Source organism: Desmodus rotundus, chromosome 2, assembly GCF_022682495.2.
Source record: "Desmodus rotundus isolate HL8 chromosome 2, HLdesRot8A.1, whole genome shotgun sequence".
In the NCBI taxonomy this organism is placed as follows: domain Eukaryota; kingdom Metazoa; phylum Chordata; class Mammalia; order Chiroptera; family Phyllostomidae; genus Desmodus; species Desmodus rotundus.
This window is the reverse complement of record NC_071388.1, coordinates 45,244,984-45,265,192: the sequence shown is the minus strand read 5'-3', so window position 1 is coordinate 45,265,192 and position 20,209 is coordinate 45,244,984. Positions and strand designations below refer to the sequence as shown.

General features: G+C 44.4%; 1 protein-coding gene across 3 annotated transcripts in view; it reads left to right on the top strand.

The window, feature by feature from the left end:
* The window catches only part of MASP1 (MBL associated serine protease 1), a 63,168-nt gene that overhangs the window by 18,715 nt on the left and 24,244 nt on the right, over positions 1–20,209 (top strand). For 2 of the 3 annotated variants that reach the window (XM_024560952.4, XM_024560946.4), the window contains exons 3-8: positions 7,063–7,240; positions 8,035–8,166; positions 10,538–10,734; positions 12,110–12,257; positions 13,527–13,645; positions 14,633–14,711. In XM_024560952.4, coding sequence (XP_024416720.3) covers positions 7,063–7,240; positions 8,035–8,166; positions 10,538–10,734; positions 12,110–12,257; positions 13,527–13,645; positions 14,633–14,711 — 853 coding nt within the window. Of the gene's footprint in view, positions 1–7,062; positions 7,241–8,034; positions 8,167–10,537; positions 10,735–12,109; positions 12,258–13,526; positions 13,646–14,632; positions 14,712–17,156; positions 17,463–20,209 lie in introns of those variants that run through there. The other variant, XM_024560977.4, reaches the window with a different exon arrangement.

Genomic DNA, 20,209 nt, shown 5'->3' with positions numbered 1-20,209 from the left:
GTTTACAACATTCCTGTGATACGAATACTCTTACTTTCACTATTTGACAGATCAAAAAACCTGTATTCAGAGTTTATTAGTTTCCTAGGGCTGGTGTAACAAACTACCATAAACCAGGTGGCTTATCACAATAAAAGTTTATTCTCTCATAGTTTTGGAGGCCAGAGTCTGAAATCAGGGTGTTTGCAGGACCCTGCTTCCACTGAAGTCTCTAGGAAAGAATCCTTCCTTGCCCCTTCTAGCTTTGGCACTCTTTGACATTCCCTAGGTGTGCAGCACATCTCCAGTCTCTGCCTCTGTCTTTATACTTTCCTCTGTGTGTCTTTGTGTTCAAGTTTCCTTCTTCTTATAAGGGCAGGAGTTCCTGGAATAGGATCCAAGAGAATCCGTGTGCTATCATCTTAATTACATAGGCAAAGATCTATTTCCACATAAGGTCAAGTCAAGTCCAAGGGTTACGACTTGAAGATATCTTTTTGAGGAATACACTTCAACCTACAAAGAGAATTTATTTCCCAGACATCTAATAACTGGTGAAGACGTTCAACTCAAATAAAGATGATAATGTCCCACATGACTCGGTCTCAGTAAGGAGTTACATCCAAAAAACAGGAAATGTAAAATACTGAAAGCAATGCACAATTCAAGCCACTCTCTTGAGAAACAAACAAAAAAAAAGGGGGGAGAGGTGTTCTTACCACATTCTTAAATGTTCAATCCCTCCCCCACTGATCTCTCTCTCCATCTGTCTCTCTCTCTCAACTCTTCCTACCCCCAAAAGTCTTCATGAACTCCATAGCAAGGAATTCCTCTTCCTCCCCTCATCTGTCCACTTACACCCACCCATTAATCTCCTTGTCTTGGTGACACAAGCACAAGATGACCATAATAGAACTCCCATTGAAAACTGGGAGGAGAGGGAGGCATATCACACACAGTTCCTGATCCATAGTAATCTGGAATCCAGCCAGGCACGTGTTGCCTGCTCCAGAGACCAGTTCTGGATTAGAGCCCAGTTCTGCTCCCTGAGAGCAGTTCCCCCGTCTATTGCTCTCTGTGTTTCTTGGCTCTGCCTTCTGGCTTCTCAGCTTCACCTGCTGAGACAGCCTTCCTTTTCCATAAGAAATGGCCCATTTGCAGCTGAGTAGATCTTTCCATCTATTTCTTGTGCTTTGAAACTGGGAATCTACAGACCTCTTCTTATTTTGAATTGTCTCAGTTATTTCTAGTCCAAGCTGGTTGGTACATCTCTCTTTAAAAATTTTTGGCATCTCATATATCAGACCATAGTCCACTCCACTAAACAAAAACAATACTCACAGTTCTTTTCAAAATAGGCCTCTCTCCCTACTTTGAAGAGCATGTTTGGGTGCAATGGGACAGTGCTTTTAAGATTCTTCAATACCCCTTTGTCTAGCTGATAGGGAGCTCTAGCACTGTCTTAAATCTTCTACATTTTAATGAGGGATCTTACAGTCAGAGCTTTGACATGATTTTTATCCCGAGGTCATTTTTGCCTTTAAAATGTTTTGTTGGTATAGAGACTAGACATGAGAAATAATCTTAATTTTCCAACCCAGCTAGTCCTGGGCCCTTGTATTTCCTCTAACGTCTGCTTGTACACCAAACACTTAACTTCTTCCCGAAGTGCCTTGCCATCCACAGCTAGAAGCACACACTGACACTGGCAGCATTCTACATAGAGATCTCCTCAGCCAGGTCCACAAGTTCATTACTGTATATTTTTTACCTTCTAAGTGGTCACAGGCAAGTTTTGCCACTTGTTTCACCACTATGTGACTCAAGTCACCTTTTGTGAAGCTTTCTATAGCAGTTTCCTCACTGCTAACCAAATTGAAGCCGTGTGTTCTAGTTTTCGTTACCAGACACCAGGTTTTGACACTTTTATTGGCATCCTACTTCCGATGTCAACAAAGGTGTCTGTCAGAGTACAGTCAGGAAAACAGAGCCTCTATAAGTATTGAGATAATGGCTATGGATGGGCATTAGAACTCATATATAATTATAGGAGGAGCTGGGAAAGTGAGGGTCCTAGCTTCTCATGACAGAGAGTTCGAAGACCACAGAAAGGCTCCTAATCAGTTGTACTGAACCCCTGGCATGGGTGGGAATGATGGTATATGCAGAGCAATCCAAGAATTAAGCCCATCTAAGGAACTAAAGTGAGGCTGTGAAAGGGGAGTAATGGGGGGAGGTCTATGAGAAGCTGTTGGCTCTGAGCAGCTGCCACCACTGTGGGTCCATCTGCAAGCATCTGGTGGTAGGTCTTGGCCACCGCTTATCATCAGAGACAGTAGTTGAAAAGGAGAGCTGGATGCAGATCAAAGAGAGCGAGCACAAGTTATAACCTATTTGGTACATCCACATCTGCTCATGTCTGTATCTGATCACGTAAGAATCTTCAGAGAGTAAAAAACTGTTGTGTTCTCAACTCACACAAGTTCCTCTTTTGGCCAGCCCTACCCTGGAACTATACAGTGAAGGAGACTCTGGGAATGTAGGTCCCAGATTAATTAACAGACAACAGGACAATGCCCCACACTCTCTGAATGTCTGCCTAAATTAACTCTGAAAACCTCTTCAAGGGCCCAGAGGAGATATCAAAGGGGCTCCAGGACGTAGCTTTTGAACAATGACCAACAAAGCCTTGAGCCACTGGATCTGTGGGACAGCCTTTGTTAGTGGGCCTCTGCCTTAAAGGAACACGAGTGTCATTGTCTATGGAATCAAATGCTGCAGTTGTGGACCTGGAGCCTTCACTCACTAAATAATGACCCTGTCTGATTCATTTAAGCATCATCTAGGCTTCGGGTTTTTCATTTACAAAATAAGAACAATCACTCCTAAGCTACCTTCTTTATCCATTGCTCCAAGGAACTAACGGGTAGCCGTCAGTATATTTGTTAAATTCTGATGACTTTATGGACATGTGGAAAGTAGCGGTAGCTGTCCTCCCACAGAAATTTGGCCAACGTTTCTGCTGCCCTGCCTTAGTTTTGTAGGGGTTTTGTGCTGATTCTACTGAAGTAGAAAATTCATAGAAAACAGACTCAGGCTTTTCCCCCTTAGATCTCTCTTTCCAGCTTTCTGTCCTCAACGGAAGCCCTTTCCTACATCAGGTGGTGGTGGGAAGGGAGGGGGGGCTGAGGCTCTGAAAACCTACAGACCATCGGTTCCCTCTGCCTGGATACCCTCCCTGTGATCCCTCAACTCTCTCCACCTACTATTTCTACCAGCCTAAATCCCACTCGCTTTCCAGTCTCCAGCTCAAAGAACTTTTTCTTTTTCCTACATGTTTCCTGATTCCTTTCAGCTGGGTGCTATTTTGTTCCCTTTCTTAAACCCCTGGGTCTTCCTATCTTTCACTGCAATAACTATACCCTGACATGCCCTAACACACATACATTTGAGTGCGTATCTTATTCTCCTACTAAATTTCACATTCCAAGAAGCAGGGACTTACATATTAAGCTCATGCAACAAATAAGTATTTTCTGGCATTCTCCACAGTATAGTCCAGACAGAACTTGGTGTATAAATAATAGCTGAAATAAGTTGAAAGAAATCAAATTGAGGACATGCATCCATATGTCAGTACCCTAAATAACAATATCCTAAAAGGAAACAGTTGCCCGTATAAGGTATAAAAAACGAAGAGTCTGTGGTTCCCTAACTGAATGCTTCTTGGTTCTCTATTATCATGCATTTTATGTCTTCATGTGGTAAGGTATTTCCCTCCATCATGGTAACATGAAGACCCTAGAAATGGAACAATCCAAACAGAAGCCAGGGCTCAATCTTCCACCTGTACTTGGAGGTAAATGATTTTTACAAAATTTTACAATTCATAGCAGCAGCTGCAAATTTTAACTAGGGCCAGTGACCCCCGCCTGTTTAGGTTACGGCTGGAACTGTCACTGAGCCACATCCTCTCTGGGAGATAGTTTGTGCACCCAAGATAAGGTTTCAAGAAGCCCTTGAGCCAGACAAGCTGTTTGTCAAAGTGTTTATGTCTTTTGTCACGGGTTCCCTGGGTTGGTGGGTTTCTTTCTCCAGGGTCAGAACTGTTCCCAAAGCACAACTGATATCAGAAAATGCTTGAAGTTATCTCTCTACTCTTAAGCAAGTCACTTTCCCACTTCCTCTCTCCAGACCTCAGTTTCCTCTACAAGGGCATACGAAATAGCTCTTAAATATCCCTCCCTCCCAGCTCTGATATTCCAGGACTCTGTTATAAGCTGCAGGCTGAATTCACAGAGTCCCAGGGCCTTCTCTTTCCTTCTGCTAAAGGTGTACAAAGCTCAGATTTTCCCATGGGTCTCAGCTGCGGTATGCTTACCTGGTGTCTAAAATAATGTTACTCTGCAGGTGATGACAGTTTATCTGCCCACTTGAAAATTTCCCTAAACCTGGGAGATATAAGGTCTCTCCCTAATCCAAACCATCTCTGATCGGTTTCACTTGGAAGTGTCCATGTTAAAGGCATTATAGAACCCAAAAGACATTGAGGACCCCAAATTACAGGAAGAAGGCTGTTGTGTCTGGAAGCGTTAACACTCAGGACATCAATATTCATTAGTAATTGATTTTGGATTATATGGTTATAGACTACAAGCAAGTTCAAGCTCATCAGACCCTTCAGCAGGAAGCAGTTTGTGTGTCGAAACTCCTGCTCACCATCTTCTAGTATGTATGGATGGACCTGTACGTGTGAATATAGTGATGACTTGTTAGAATACTAGTATGTCAGAATTGGGAGAGAACATAGAGCTCAACTATTTCTAACCCCTGTTTTGTTAGGTAAATAAATGAGAACTCAAGAGGAGATGGCCGTACAATAGTTAATTGCAGATCAGGAATAGGGTTCAGGACCTCCGACCACACCTTCCATTATTCCAAATCAGTGGCCACCACCGTGACCGTGCACTCCAGCCCACACAGTCACTCGTAGCAGAAACGCTTTCCGAGGCCTGCAGCCTAAACCTCCTTAGTCTTATTTTTATTAAGTTCTGAGGAGAGCAGTTCAACTGTTTCCTCTTTTATGACATATTTCAGCTAATAAACTCATAAAAATACAGGAAATAAAACAGCACGTAAAAAGATATAAGAATTGCAAAAGCATTATTATTGTCTGGGGATGTTCAATGTAGGGCAGGCAACATCATGCAACGCAATATCCCCAGGATGGCTGATGTTCATAACAGTATCCCGAATCTGTAAGAAAGGGTTAGTATGTTTACCTAAGCACGCAGATTTGTATAAAGCACTTTAAATAGTATTACAGCAAAAAAATGTTTAAAAAATGTTTAATTATAGCTAAGTAAAACTTTAGCTGTCTGGAAAACTCAGATAACAAAAATGAAAAAGCCAGCTGCGATGTGCAAGGAAGTGACATCTCGGCTGCGTGCAGATAGGCACATTCTACAGTAAAAAGTCTGGTGCGAGTTTGGCTAGTATCTGCAGAGAAAAGAAATAAATAGCAAAGCCATGATCTCATCTTCTGTTTACACTTCAATTCTCAAAGTTAGTGATTAATTGTCCTTGTGTTTTGTTGCCAGGGCAAATTGTTTTTCTTTAAAACATCCACTTATTTTAAATAAATAAATCGTTAGTTTCAAAACAGAAGTGTCAAATGTCAAGATAATCTGGCATACTAAACTAAAGAACAAAACAATGAATTCATTAGAATCTACTAGAGATCGGCAGCCTCTGAGAACTTTCCTTTAATGACTTTGGAATGCAGCAGAAGCCATTCTTGGTGAGAGATTTTCTTATGCATCTTGGCTAAAACATCAGTCTAGAAGTTGCAAACACAAATACAAGCCTAAAAGAATTGCGATAGGTGTAAATGATGGAGTCCTGAGTAAGCCAAGTATTCGTGGTCAAATAAATAATACAAACCAGATGCCATATTGTGCTTCCCAAACCAACACACACAATCAGCTTAGACAACTAGTTTAAGATCTCTGCTTGGGTCTCTGAATTTACACAGGGCCTCTGGCTCTTCCAATGTAGTGAATTCTTTCAGCAAACAGGCAATTTTTACTCTTGAGTCTTACCACAAACATATACAAAAATGCACTATTTTTGGATGATTCCAGTAGTTTTGGTATTTTTTAAACTACCTATTAAATATAGTTCTGATGACATGACTTTCCTGTTTAAAAGTTGTCGATGTCTTCCCTTTACTCACAGAAGGAAGAGTCACTTATCATTATGGCATTCAAGGTCAACCGTATCTAATTTCAGCTTGTCCTTCTAAGTGCATCTCCTACAATCCCCACAGACTACCTGGCTTCTCATTGTTTTCATAATGGGTCGTGTACTTTGAGTTCTTGACAACAAATAACTGCTATGTGCCAGGCCCTGTTCCATGCACTGAAGACACATCTGTAAAGAAAAATCTTCTTGTCCTGCAGCTTACATTTTGATAGGGATAGTTCACCTTCCGAGTGCACTCCTGGAGCTTGTTTTCCACTAAACCTCCTGTACACTGTATAATAGCTCTGTGTGTCTTCATCAGTCTGAACGCCATCTCCCCATGCACAGCTCTATGTCTCATCCTTATTATCCCCGTCATCTGCTTTGCCCAGTGTCAGACACACTCTGAATGCTCAGTGAATGCCATATTGTATATAGTTTCTTTTCTTTGGAAATGTGGTAAGTTTCTGTTGCATATAGAATCCATCTGTGAGATTATCTAACTCTTTTGAATTTTAACATGGAGTTATTTTCAACAAATAAGCCATTTGGTTGTCAACAGGAATGATGTAGCCACTTGGTTCTCAGCGGGAATGACAAAGGTCAAGCTACTCCTTATGGATCTAAACAAAATGAATGAAACAGTGATTGAATGGCCACTCTGATTTAACCTGTAATGTGTCTTTCCTTAAATCCCAGAATCCCTAATCTCTACTCTTTGGGTTCCCCAGGCTGCCTGGCCTATTCATGGGCAGCCCCTCCCTCTTTTCTGCAGGAGACCAGCAGAGAATCTAATTTGGGAAGCCATTCATTTTGTTCTGTTTCTCTTTGACCTCAAAGGTAGAAACTGAAGACCAGTTGCTGGCAATCTTCTGTGGCAGTGAGAACACAGACACTGAGCATACCCCTGGCCAGGAAGTGGTCCTCTCCCCTGGTTCCTTCATGTCCATCACTTTCCAGTCAGATTTCTCTGATGAGGAGCGATTCACGGGCTTTGAAGCCCACTACGTGGCTGTGGGTAAGTGAGAAGTCAGTGCTCATCCCCAGGTCTCCCTTTCTCACTGAGGATTTTAACTGCCGTGTGCTCTCTTTTTCTCAATGAACACATGTATGCTTGACACACAGATTCTACCATGAATGTCTTACTGCATTTGCTCTATTACATATCTATCCATCTGGTAATTAGTCACATGGAGCATCTTTTCATGTGCTTCCTGGTCATTTATATATCCTTTGGGGGGAAATGCATGTTCAAATTTTTAAACTGGATTGAAAACAAACATCCTTTTTATCTTTATATTTCCAATGTTTACAACAGGGCTTGACCCCTATAAGCAACATAGAAAAGGAGGGAGAAATGGCACGGAGTAGAAGTTAAGGGCCTACATTCAGGAGCCAGCCCACCTGGATTTGAATGCCTGTCCTCTCCACCACTTTTATCTGTGTGCCTGGGAGCCAGTTATTTAATGCCTCTAAGTCTCAGTTTTATCATCTATAGAGTGGGTATAGTAAGAGTCCTGCTTGCTATTATCAAAATTCTTAGAGGATAGGAATACTATCAGGAATCAGGTTGCTTGGGTTTAAACCTGGCTCTCTGTAATCTTGTGTAAGCTTCTCACTTCTCCGAGTTCCAGTTTCCTCATGTAAACAGACACAATGGCTACTTCTAGGCTTCATGTAAGGAGTAAGTGACAAAATGCTTGTATCTCCCAGCATAGTGAATAGTCCATGCTAAGTGCTCTGTGTATGTTGGCTGTTGTCTTCATCATCCCACATGGATGGACTCACTGAGAGGCTCTGCCTGTCCCGCAGATGTGGACGAGTGCACCGAGCGTGAGGACGAGGAGCTGTCCTGCGACCACTACTGCCATAACTACATCGGTGGCTACTACTGCTCCTGCCGCTTTGGCTACATCCTTCACACGGACAACAGGACCTGCCGAGGTGGGGCCTAGGGGTGATCCTGCTCATCACCACTATGTGCCACTTTCCAGTCAGATGAGGGAGGCCTGCAGGAAGGACAGATATGAAGTAGGAACAATTAAAAATGAAGTCAGAGAGCTGTGCCTCCAGGTACTATGTGGAAGATGCTGATGAAACTCCCAGCAGCCCTAGCCGCTAGGCCATCTTTCTTCCTGAGCAGCAGGAGTCTCTGCCCTTTTCTCCCTCCCTCCTCTCCTACTGCAGGTCATCAGTCAGGTCAAGTTAATGCAAAAATGTTTCCCAGTCCCCTCACTCTGAGCCAGAAACTATGCCTCATCAGAAGTCGTTTTTTCCTCTTCTATTCCATGGTCCCTAAGTAGCCCGGTGACAAAGAGAACCTTGATCCAAAGGAAAGAAGAGGGAGGAGGGAAGCAAAGACGGAGAGAAGAAGAAAACATCTCATTCTTGCTATCCGTTTGCATTGCTCCTCAACATGCCCATTCTGCCGTAGTCTCTGCCTGGGCAGAGCTGGGCACACAAAAGGGTTCAGCTACTTTCCAGGAGGACCATCCTGGCAAGTGGGTGACACAAGCAAATGGTGAAAATAGTAAGTGCTGTACCAGAAATGTGGCCACAGCAGGATCAGAACTGAGTCTGCCTGGGGAGTGGGCAAACACTTCCCAGAAATGGTGATACTGATGGACATGAAAGAATAAGGAAAAGAGAGCATTTCAGGCAGGGAGAACAGCTTCTGCAAACCTTCCAAGGCCTGATAGAATTTGGAATATTTGGGGAATTACCAGTAGATTAGTGTCAGTGCAGGATAAGGATCTGTGTTTTGGAAAAATCCCTTGGAAGCTGAGTAACAGATCACTGGAAGAAGACAAGGTTTGAAACAAAAATTCTTTTCCTTTCTCCTTCAAAAGCTTCTACCTTCTTCTGAATAAAACCTCTGTATGACTCATCAATAGAGAGCAGACACATAGAGGAGTTATATTTTCTATGGTTTCCATTCAGTAAGCTTTTATTGAGTATCTACTATGTGCTAAGTACAGTGATGGCTAAAAAATAGCATGGTTTCTTGACCTTTTTTTTTTTATTTTTACCTGTGCCTCCAGGAGCTTTTTAAAACATTGTCTTTCTAATCTCCCTAATATATGCCCCTACCCATGAAATTTTAATACAACAGATATGCTGTATGTATTATTTATATACTATATACCTATCTATGCACATTCATAAAGAGTGAGACTTGCCCCCCAACCAAGGACCAATTTTAACCACCATTGTGGCAATGTCATTGCCATGACAATGCCTGGGGCAGAAAATAAAAGCAGATGGGAATTCAGGCGACCTCAACCTAAACCTTGTTCTACAGCTCAGAGTGGTGGAACTTCAAGTCAGTCATGCCTCCTTTTCTGGTCCATAGTTTATTCTTTTGCAAATGAGCAGGATAAACAAGTGCTTACAAAGGACTGACATCCTAGATCCAGGATGGGTCAGCCCAAGGACAAAGGTTCAGTAGCAAATAAAAGGACTTTAGTAGATGCCCTGACTGGGCGGCTCAGTTGGTTGGAGTATCATTGCATACCCCAAACGGTGGCAAGGTTGAGTCCTAGTCAGGGCACATAGCTAGCTTGCAGGTTCAATCTCCAGTCAAGTCACATACAGGAGGCAACCAATCAATGTTTCTCTCTCACATTGATGTGTGTGTCTCTCTCTCCCTCACTCTCTCTCTCTCAAATCAATAAACATATCCTCAGGTAAGGATTAAAACAAACAAACAAAAAAACAAGCAAATAAACTTCAGCAGCGCTAAGCCATGGCCAGGATCCCAGGATACTGGCTCTCTGGTGCAGCAAATGCAGTGGGGAGAGAGCAGAATCCCTGAGCTCAGAGGACCTACACTCTAGTGGGGGAAAGAGTCCACAAGCAAGTATATCACATAATGGCAAGTAGTGGTCAGCAACATGAAGGGAAACAAAGCAAGGCCAGGGGCAGGAGAGTGAGAGTGTGTGGGGGAGATCAAGGCAGGCTTTAAGCAGAAACCTAATGGAGTTCTGAGCTGAGGGGAGAGCAAGACAAAAGCAGTCCAGACATGTCCTCACCAACCAATCCATCTCAAAATCTTCCCATCTTAGGTCCCCCCCACCAATGTCAGAGTATCTGACGAGAAAGCTTATCACACTCACTGCCTTTGAGTCTTGATTCTGCAAATTACTAGGTATGTGACTTCACTGAACTTCAGCTTCCCCATCTGTGAAATGGGGATAATGATTTCTGTTTCTGCTTGCCTCTTGGGACCACTGGGAAATCATGCAGTAACAGATAAGAAAGGAGTGTCTATGGCCATGGTGTAGTGTGTCACTTTGCTCGGGTGTGTTTCCCACAGTGGAGTGCAGTGACAACCTCTTTACCCAGAGAACTGGAGTCATCACCAGCCCTGACTTCCCTAACCCTTACCCTAAGAGCTCCGAATGCTTCTATGTGATCGGACTGGAGGAAGGTTTCATGATCAACCTGCAGTTTGAGGACATTTTTGACATTGAGGACCATCCAGAGGTGCCCTGCCCCTATGACTACATCAAGGTAAGCCTGCAGTGGAACTTTGCCCTGGGAATGCTAGAAAATCTTGCTGAATTAGGAAAACTGATGTTCTTACCCTCCACTTTCTCCCAGGATAGGGGACCAAGCAGCTCACTTCCCAAAGAGTAATTATTTAAAATAACATCTACCAGCTTAGTCAGATCCAGTCTAGGGATCTTCCTTAATCCAAAACTAGCTGCTTGGCCACCCACAAAATCTTTTTTATCATGTAACATAAGATTGTCATGAAGTAATACCAGGGGTAAAAGTCATGGGGACCACCTCAGAATTCTGCCCACCATGCACAATTTCCAGGGGCGCTGCAGTGAGCTTTATCCAGGTACTTAAACACTTGGGGCTTTACTTTTTCCTCTCTCTACATAAGGGTGATGAAATGAAGATATCACCCAGGATTGTAGAAGTCACTGAATGATGGGTTAAAGAGTTCTTATCCGTAGAAATGGAAGGAAGAGTTAAAGACACAGGAAGGACCCAGGACTGGGAGTTGGGAAATCTGGATCAGCTAACAGTGCCTATTCCCTTTCCTCTATCCTGCTGTCTCTATCCTAGTCCAAACCCCATTATCTCCTAGTCAACCGTGAAGCTTCCTAGCTAGTTTTCTTCTGTTCTCCCATAGCATCCAGGCTTATCTTTATGAAAGTCAGATTAGATCAAGGTTGCTCTTGGAAGTAAACATAAACTCAACACACTGTGGCACTTGCCTGCCTTTCAACCTCATGCATGCCATGGCACTCCCTCTACTCCAGTCATACTGGCTTCCTTCCTGTTCTTAACACTTTCCAAGATATTTCCCTCCTTTGGCCTTGACCTTCACATATGCTGTTTTCTCTGCCTGGAAAGTATTCTCCCCTCCTTCTCCAATGACAAGCTCTTACTCATCCTATGTGTCTCACATCCAACGTCACCTCCTCAAGGAGGCCTTCTTAAAGTTATTATTTATCATATTAATGATGAATTATATAGGTGGCATAGATTTTACTACAGAAATTATAAACATATAGTACATATTTATTGTTAGACTCCCCAAACTAGACTACATGTTTTTTGAGAGCAGAGGCCTTTTCTATCCTGTGCACCTGGAGAAAACTATGCATCTTTCTGAGCCATAATATGTTCATCTCTGAGCAGAGGATTATCAGCCTGCCTTGTCCACTGTCAGGGCCATTGTCCACTGTAAATGGGGAAGTGGAGGTGGAACGATCTGGTGAATAGTAATGCCCACTAGAAACGTGAGTGAGTACGTACTAGGGCTCACACGAAGGCTTCCAGAAAACCCCAGGTGCAGTGTAGAGGGGGTCCCTGGGTCAGCCACTGCTGTTCTGTTCTGACCTCTTTTTCTCTGTCTTGCCTCTTGCAGATTAAAGCTGGTCCAAAAGTTTTGGGCCCCTTCTGTGGAGAGAAAGCCCCGGAACCCATCAATACCCAGACCCACAACATTATGATCCTATTCCGCAGTGACAACTCGGGCGAGAACCGGGGCTGGAAGCTCTCATACAAGGCGACAGGTAACTTGGTCATCGCGCTCAGCCCTCATGGAGCGGAGGCTGAGGGACAGGGGGGTGCAGGCCTGGGACTCCTCTGAGATTGTGGCAGGACTCCCAGTTCTGCCACTGAGTATACCAAGGCACATGCTCTCTTCTGACTCAGTTGCTCATCTATAAAATGTGGTTAAGGACAGCAATGATGATGCATTTGGACTTGCTGTTTCTCAGAATCACATAGGGATTAAAAAAACAAAACTTGGTTTTTGAATTGCACCTGCTCATACTGTGACTCATTGGGCCTGGAGAGGACCCTTCCAGCTCCAGACCTTTGCAAGTCTGAGGCAGCAATGTGGGCGTGGGCCTGCAGTTCAACATAATGTTCCATTATGGCAGTTCACTTCCTGTGTTTCCCCCAGACTGGCAAAGCCCACAGCTCCCAATTCCCCAAGGCAGCCAGTCCCTGCCCAAATGCTGATAGAGCTATTTGACCTAAGCTGTATGCAATAACTTGGAAAAGAAGAGCTAGGACATGAGTGACAAGACCACAGCTGGGCACAACTAATTCAATTCACAAACTGCAATATCCCGGCCTGGCCTGCATTATCAAATCCAGTGCCCAAAAGTGAGGAGAATATTAACAAAAGAGAGTTTGTCCAGGAAAAAATGTCAGGCATAGCCCCCGGCCTGGGAATCCTATCTAATTTAGCCTTTGAAGAGAGGACTCAGGCATATGATCACAGTTCATCACTGAGGAATGGTCTTGGGAAGAAAGAGTCATCAGCATCATCTTGAGTTCCCCAAGAGGGCAAACTACACCTGATGAGTAAAAATGACAATGGTATAGATTTCAGTTGAATATGAAACTCCTCTTACTTTAATCAGAGGAATCCAGTATGAAAGGTACAGGTTTGGGAGGTATTGAGCTCCCTGTCATTGTAGGAATGCAAATATGTTTAACAGCTACTTTGGGAGACTTTTTTTTTTTTTTAAAGCATAAGACGATGGTTGCACTCAATGACATTGAATATGCTATCCAACCCTGAGTTTTGATGAAATCTTCTGGCCAACCACCTCATTTTACAAATGAGGAAATAGAGGTCCAAGTTGAAAAGTGACCTGCTCAAGGTTCCAGTAAGAATTTTTCATGGCTTATTAGGCCCGGGCCCCTAATACCTAGTTTTGTGTGTGGTTTTTTCACCTCCATCACGCCTGGCAGTCTAGGAACTGTCCGCTCACTGCCGGACTTTTGCTTGTTTTTTCACCTGCTGCTCTCCCATTGCTCCCCACCAGGGAAGGAGTGCCCAGGGCTACAGCCTCCTGTCCACGGGAAAGTCGAGCCCTTGCAAGCCAAGTACTTCTTCAAAGACCAGGTGCTCATCAGCTGTGACACAGGCTACAAAGTGCTGAAGGTACAGGGTCCTGCCTAGGGAGTGGGAGCCACCAGGCCAGAGAAATTCTCCAGAGCCCCCCAGACCACACGGGCTTCCAGAGCTTGTAATGGTCTCACTTTTTCTAGCTTCCCCATAAATCTCCAAAACGTTCCAGAAATTCCAGCCTTCTGAAAATTTAGAGCTTGTGTTGGAGGCTCTCACTTCTGGAAGTGGCATGGAGTCTTTTGTCAGGGCGTAGGCTGTTTGACTTTTAAAAATTCTGGATCTGCTCAGCCCTACCATCAGGACAAACAACTTTAACAAATTTGAGGCTTGCTGAGGGAAATGGGGATGGAGACCAGAGATTCTAGAGGTGGCAGAGAGGCACTGCTCATTCCCCAACCTGATGAAACAGTGGTTCTCCTAGGAATCACCTGCTTAATTTGAAAAGCAGAGCCACCTCCCAGGCCCACCTGAGCTCAATGAAAGCAGAATCTCTGGGACGGTACCAGTGATTGGTGTTTCTGTATGTTGCCCAGGTGAGTCTGACATGAGCCAAGCGAGAGGACCACTGCTCAAAGAACTGCTCTCAAAGTGGGGTCCCCACTGCAGCATCACCTCACTTGTTAAAATGTGAATGCTAGGCCCTCAGGCCAGACCCAGTGAATCCAAAACTGTGGGGGCAGGGCCCAGCAACCTGTGCAAAAGCCCTCAGGGATGCTGCTGCTTGCTCAGGTGTGGCAGCCACTGCTCTGAAACAGTAGTCAAGGGTATAGGTTTTCCTTCAGAGAGAGTTGCCCAAATCCCTTCCCACAGCCAGCCCTTGACTCTCTCCAGGGTAGGAATGGGAACTATAAACTCAGCATCTATCCTTTCCTTATTGTCGAGCTTGCCCTTGGAGGTTTTTGATTGGAAAATCTCAGTTTAGGACTCCCAGGTTTGTCGTTTGAGCTGGTTTTACTGGGAAACCACCAGCAACCCCACCTCTCTTCCTTCTCCCCATACCTTCTTCATGTTTCTTCCTAGGATAATGTGGAAATGGACACATTCCAGATTGAGTGTCTGAAGGATGGCACATGGAGTAACAAGATTCCCACCTGTAAAAGTAAGAAAACAAAATTGGTTGATTAGAAAGACTATGAGCTCCCCAGCACTGGTGGGATTCAAGCAGAGACCACACAAGGCGGACAGTTTGGCAGGTGCCCTTTAAGAGAAAGGGGCCAGGAATTCAACAGACACATGAGAGTGGGACAGAAAAGGCTATTAATGTTCCTTTCAGCATTAAGGCATTAGGATTCCAAAAGAAACTTCTTGTGGGTCCCAATTTACTTTCTAAATACTAATTTTCCCTCTGCCTGCAGATAGGTTGCCAAACTTCCTAAATGAATAACATGTCTCCAGGTTTGAAACTAGCTCTGGCAATAACTAATTCAGGAAACTATTTTGCCCCCCATGCCCAGAGCCAAGTGATCTTGCCAGTCTCTATGTGGCCATCAGCCATAGCCACTAAGTCTTCTGGATAGCTCATGCGTTAGGGCTGTGGTGTCAGCACAGTGGACATGTATGAGGCAGGGGACACCATTCTTCATGACTCCTGGGGCCCCCAGAGTTCTTGTCTTGTCTCTGATCCCAACCCACCCTGTGACCATGGACAAGATCCTTTGCCTTAACTGTAAAATAGAAGAGTTTAAGCTAGCTTTAATATTCTAGAATGCATCCTGGAGATTCTACCATAATGTAGCCCGTATAAATCACCTAGTGAGTTTTGTAAAAATACAAATTGTTAGTAACTATCTCTTCTCCCTATACCCAGGTGACTTTGATGCAAGACTTGTAAGGACCACAGTTTTAGGAAACTCATCTATGGAACAGTAATAAGAGAAGGCACAGGGACAGAAAGGGAAGGAAAGGGAGAGAGGGATGAGGGAAGGATTTGCTTTAGAACGGACAGGTGAGAAGTCAAGAATTAGGATGGGTCCTGCCCACCCCTCGTTCACGACTTCCTGTAAAATTTGGAGTGGTGTCCTTACCCCCTGTCTCCTCAGGGGTTCATATCCATTGGGCTGGCCAATCCATTTCCACTGCCCCAAGGGGACACTGTCAGGGTGGGGCTCCCTTGAGACAAATCCCAGGCAGAACTTTGGAACAGAACGGGTTTGTTTTTAATTTTCCTTTTTAGTATGATGATGTGGATGGACTCAGAGACCAGTGTGGGAAAGGGGGGTCATTTTATGGCTTCAACAAAATGTTTATATGAACATTTACTGGATGCCTGTGCCGAGATCTAGAGAAATCAGATGGAAAAGACAAGGTTCAGACATGCAGGAACTCAAATGCCAGCAGACACATCTGCCACCTCCTCCAGTGTGTAGCTCATGTGTAGTGCTGTGCCTGAGTTCTACCCAAGCAAGAGGGTGTTCAGAAGGAGGAGGTAAAGGAAGATGTGGGGTGTAGAGGACAGAATGTGTTTTTGGAGTCAGAAAGTTCTAGATTCCAATACAGATTCAAACAGTTGAAGGTCTCTAAGCAATTTACTCACACTCTTCTGGCTTCAGTTTTCTACATTCTTGATTACTCTGAGGACTGTGTTAATGTGCATATCATTACTGAAGAGCACCAGTAATAAATAAAAACTCAATAAAAGCTTATTTTTCCCCCCACCCAACTCCCTCACTAGGAAGAGTTTTGGTTTCTCTCATTCATGCTTTTGGAACATAGGAAAATTTAATAACAATTTTCTTCCCTGATGAAACACTATTTATTGTAACAGAAGTGTCGATAGAATAAGGCACTACTATATCCAATGGTACTCTTTTATGTGACTTTTGTTAGTACACAAAAGAGCCTGTCATTCTGTACCAAAGGAGAGAACATTCCCCTCCCCTAATGTGGCCTGGTTCTCCCAGCACAGCTTGGATTAGGACTATGAGAATCCCTATTTAGACAAACCCGGCACCTCTGCTCATTCACTGAATCAGTATTTATTGAATATCTCTCTGTCCCAGGCATGTGCCTGGTCCTAGGGGAGATGCAAAGATGAACAAGACTTAGAAGTTGTGAGTCCATAGGGATTGTGGGGAAAGGGGTTGGGAACACACAGGAAGTGTGTGTGCTGTGAGGAAACCTGTACCAGAACAGGAAGCAGAAATTACCAGTGGTTGTCCTGGCCCTGCCACCACCTTGCTGCAGTGACCCCAGACAAGCCCTGCTCCACTCTGAATGCCATCTGTTAAATGAGGGTTGGGACCAGATGAATCCAAAGCTTGCTCCAGCAGTAGAATGTTATAATCCTCCTGAGCCAGCATTCACGGCTGTGCAAATTCTCTGAATGGCACAAATTCCACAATACCAAACTGCCCTTCACATTGGATGTGCCTAAATGGTGCACTCTCAATCAATCCTGGTGGAGTGATTTCTGTGTTTCCTGCATGAACTGCTTCTGCTTTGCTTGCTAATTTTTCTCTTTCTCTTCTTTCTCTCTCTCCCTTCCTCTGCCTGCTTTCTTTCTCTGGACCCACTGATCCCTCTTTGATCTTCACCATGGTGGCAGATACCGAAATGGATGTGGAGAGCGAGTCAGAGCAAGTGACCGAGTGAATGACTGGACCCCTACACAGTGCAGACATCCAGGAATGGACCACTCACAAGACCCCCGGGGTCCCAGAGCTACTCCCCCCGCCACCAACACTCCATTCCCCATTTCAGTGTGGATTAGAAAGGATGCTAAATAAGGCAACATAGTCTCAAGCAGTTGAAACTCCTGTGTGTATAAGAACAATCCCTTTTGAGGGTTCACCCATTATTCAAATATTACTCTAGAAGATAGTGAAAAGACAATGGGAGATTGTTTGTAGCATCTCTAAGTGGACTGGATTCTTTTCAAAGGAAAAATAACTTTGGTCCTAGAGACACAAGATTTAATAATATACAATCAAATGGCCTTAGACTGACCAGGTCAAAGTGGGCCCTGGTTTTTCCAATCCACTCTGCACTCCAAGTTTAAATGGGCCAGAATGCCTGTGATTTATGATTTTACTATTTTTACCTGTTGCTACTTTCTTAACATAAGTAGGTAGAACTAGGAGTAACTCATGTAGCCTAGATTTTTAGGGAGTCTAGATATATCCTCATGCCTAAAAATTTCCCTTCCACCTATACAAAACACAGGGCTGAGAGCCCATCATCAGGGGTTCTTTCTTCTGGGGCATACACATTTTGCATTTCTGAAAATTCACTGATTAAAGTTTTTCAAAAGATAGGCATCACACTTAAAATCAGCAGTCCTCAGCTTACAACCATGGGACACCCCTGGTCATAAATAGTGACAAGGGCTGCAGAGTGGCAGCCAGCATGCTGGAAATCTCTGCTTCAGCCTGAACAAAATCTGGATACACATATCAGAGAAGCTTTGCATTGCATTGTGACTTGTGGTGGGGGGGGGGGCCTCCGCCCACAGGGACACCCCCACAGATGAGACTAAATCTACAAAGACATGATCTGCTTGGGGAGGAAAGGTGGCCAGTCTCTCAAAGAGAAGGGCCAAGAGCCTTTTCCTCAATGGGCTTTTATTGGGTTCAATTTGCACAGGAATACAGGTAAAGCTCATCAATCATTGTCAGGCAGTAAGAATCTAACAATAGATAACATACAAAGAACTCTGAGGGCTTATTCTGAGTCAGGGTCAGTTAGGTAAAGGGCTATAAGACTTTGGGAAACAAACTCACTTCAGGCTTGGACCCTCATCATTTAAATTGAGGGTATTAGCAAAGCAGGTTTCACAGGATTTTATGCATTCTTTCTTAGGCCTGATGGCCCTGGGGAATCCACCCTTTCCAGCACTGGGCTAAACCCACCTCTGGCATTGTTTCAGGCTTAAGTCGAGCAGGGGAAGTAAGGTAGCCAGGAGATTAGGAGACTTCTTGCAGACAGAATGAGGACTCATGCTAAGTCAAAGCCGAGGGGCAAGGGTCCATCACACCCTTTTTCTATAGCCCCCAAGTCCTTCCCTGTGGGCCTCTTTGTGACCATGCCTGTCTTAGGTCGTCCCTCCTTTGAGGAATCTTACCCATCATTGGCTAACTGGTCAGGTTCCAGGCCAAGCAGGGTGAAGTAAAGCGGGAAGAGGTGGCACCCCTGTCAGGGAGATAAGCTTTGTCTCCATAATGGCCTATGGTCCCAAGGTCTCTGACTCAGCCTTAGCCATGGGGAATTACAGCTTCTGAAACCAGGCAGGGCGGTTCCCAACAGTGACTACTAGTCAATTTGGTAATGAAATAGCCTCTGGAGGAGGGCAGAATCCTGCAAGGGTGGACAAGGAATAGTCCAGAGACTGCAGAGCCAGCCTACAGCAGGAGTGCCCCTAAGACAGGGCATGAGATAGTTACTAAATACAAGCGCCAGTTGAATCGGTATTTTTAAGCCCACAAAGTGTAACAGATACTGTACTCGCTGTGATAGAGGGAATTATAATTTAGGCAGAAGGTTGGAAATAGACCCAAATAATTGTAATACCAGGCAACATAAGGTGCATCCATCAGAGAGAGGTCGATAAATAAAGTGCTTAGCAAAGAGAAATCTGGAAGCAGCCCTATCTGATTAGAAGAATGAGAAAAGGCTTTCAACAAAAAGCATTCTGTAAGGCTTGGAGGATGGCCAGAGCATGGACACACAGAGTCGGTACAGGCAGGATCTGTGATGCTGGAGCATCCATACACGAAGGGGAAGGACAGAGATGAGCCTGGGTGGGAGACTGGGCCATCCCTGGGTTGAGCCAACGACTGTGATTCTTTAGGAAGCCCCCAAATTGTGGCAAAGAGTGCTCAAGAAACATGTGTCTGAAAGAAAATAAATGGCTGCAAAAGGTGACAATGGAGATGAGACAGAGGGTGGTGCATCCCATCCCAGAGAATAATGAGAAAGTGAGGCCAAGAGAATGGGAAGGGGCACTTTGTTTCCAGAGTGTGGAAGTAGCCAGAGGAAGCTTTAGAGAAAAGGATGAAACTCTTCCTAAATCCAAGAAGATAGTAGACTAGCTAAGAAAGCAGAGTCTGGATATGACATCTTTGATGGTGCCAGGCCTCTCAAAAAGGGAAGTTGTTGCCAGGCCACAGAAAGACATGGACATTTGCCTGCCACATAGACTTGGGAAGATGGTCACCCCTTCCCTGCTCACTCTACCCAAGCTGAAGTGACCTCCATTTTCCACTATGTTCGCCTCCTCTATACCGTTATAGGACCAGCTTTAACAGTAGGCAAAGTTACTTTTCTGGAGCGATGTGAAAGCAGAGCAGACCCTGTACCCAGAAAATTCTCCCCACCAATGCTGGCCACATCACATAGCCTACCTAACCATCTTGCCACGCCTAGGACCAACCCTGGAATTTCTCCACCTGGAATTAGGTATCAGGTCCTGAGGCTACCTTAGGCAGAATGAACTGCTAGAACAAAGTTGAGGTTGACAAGACTAATACCAGGGCAACATCCAGGCACCAATCAATGGCATTTCCTAAAAAGGGAAGAAAAATCTGATTTGGGACTCAGCAGGAAAATACATTTAAAACTGTTGATAACTTTCAGTAATAAATACGATCACTTCTTGCTGTC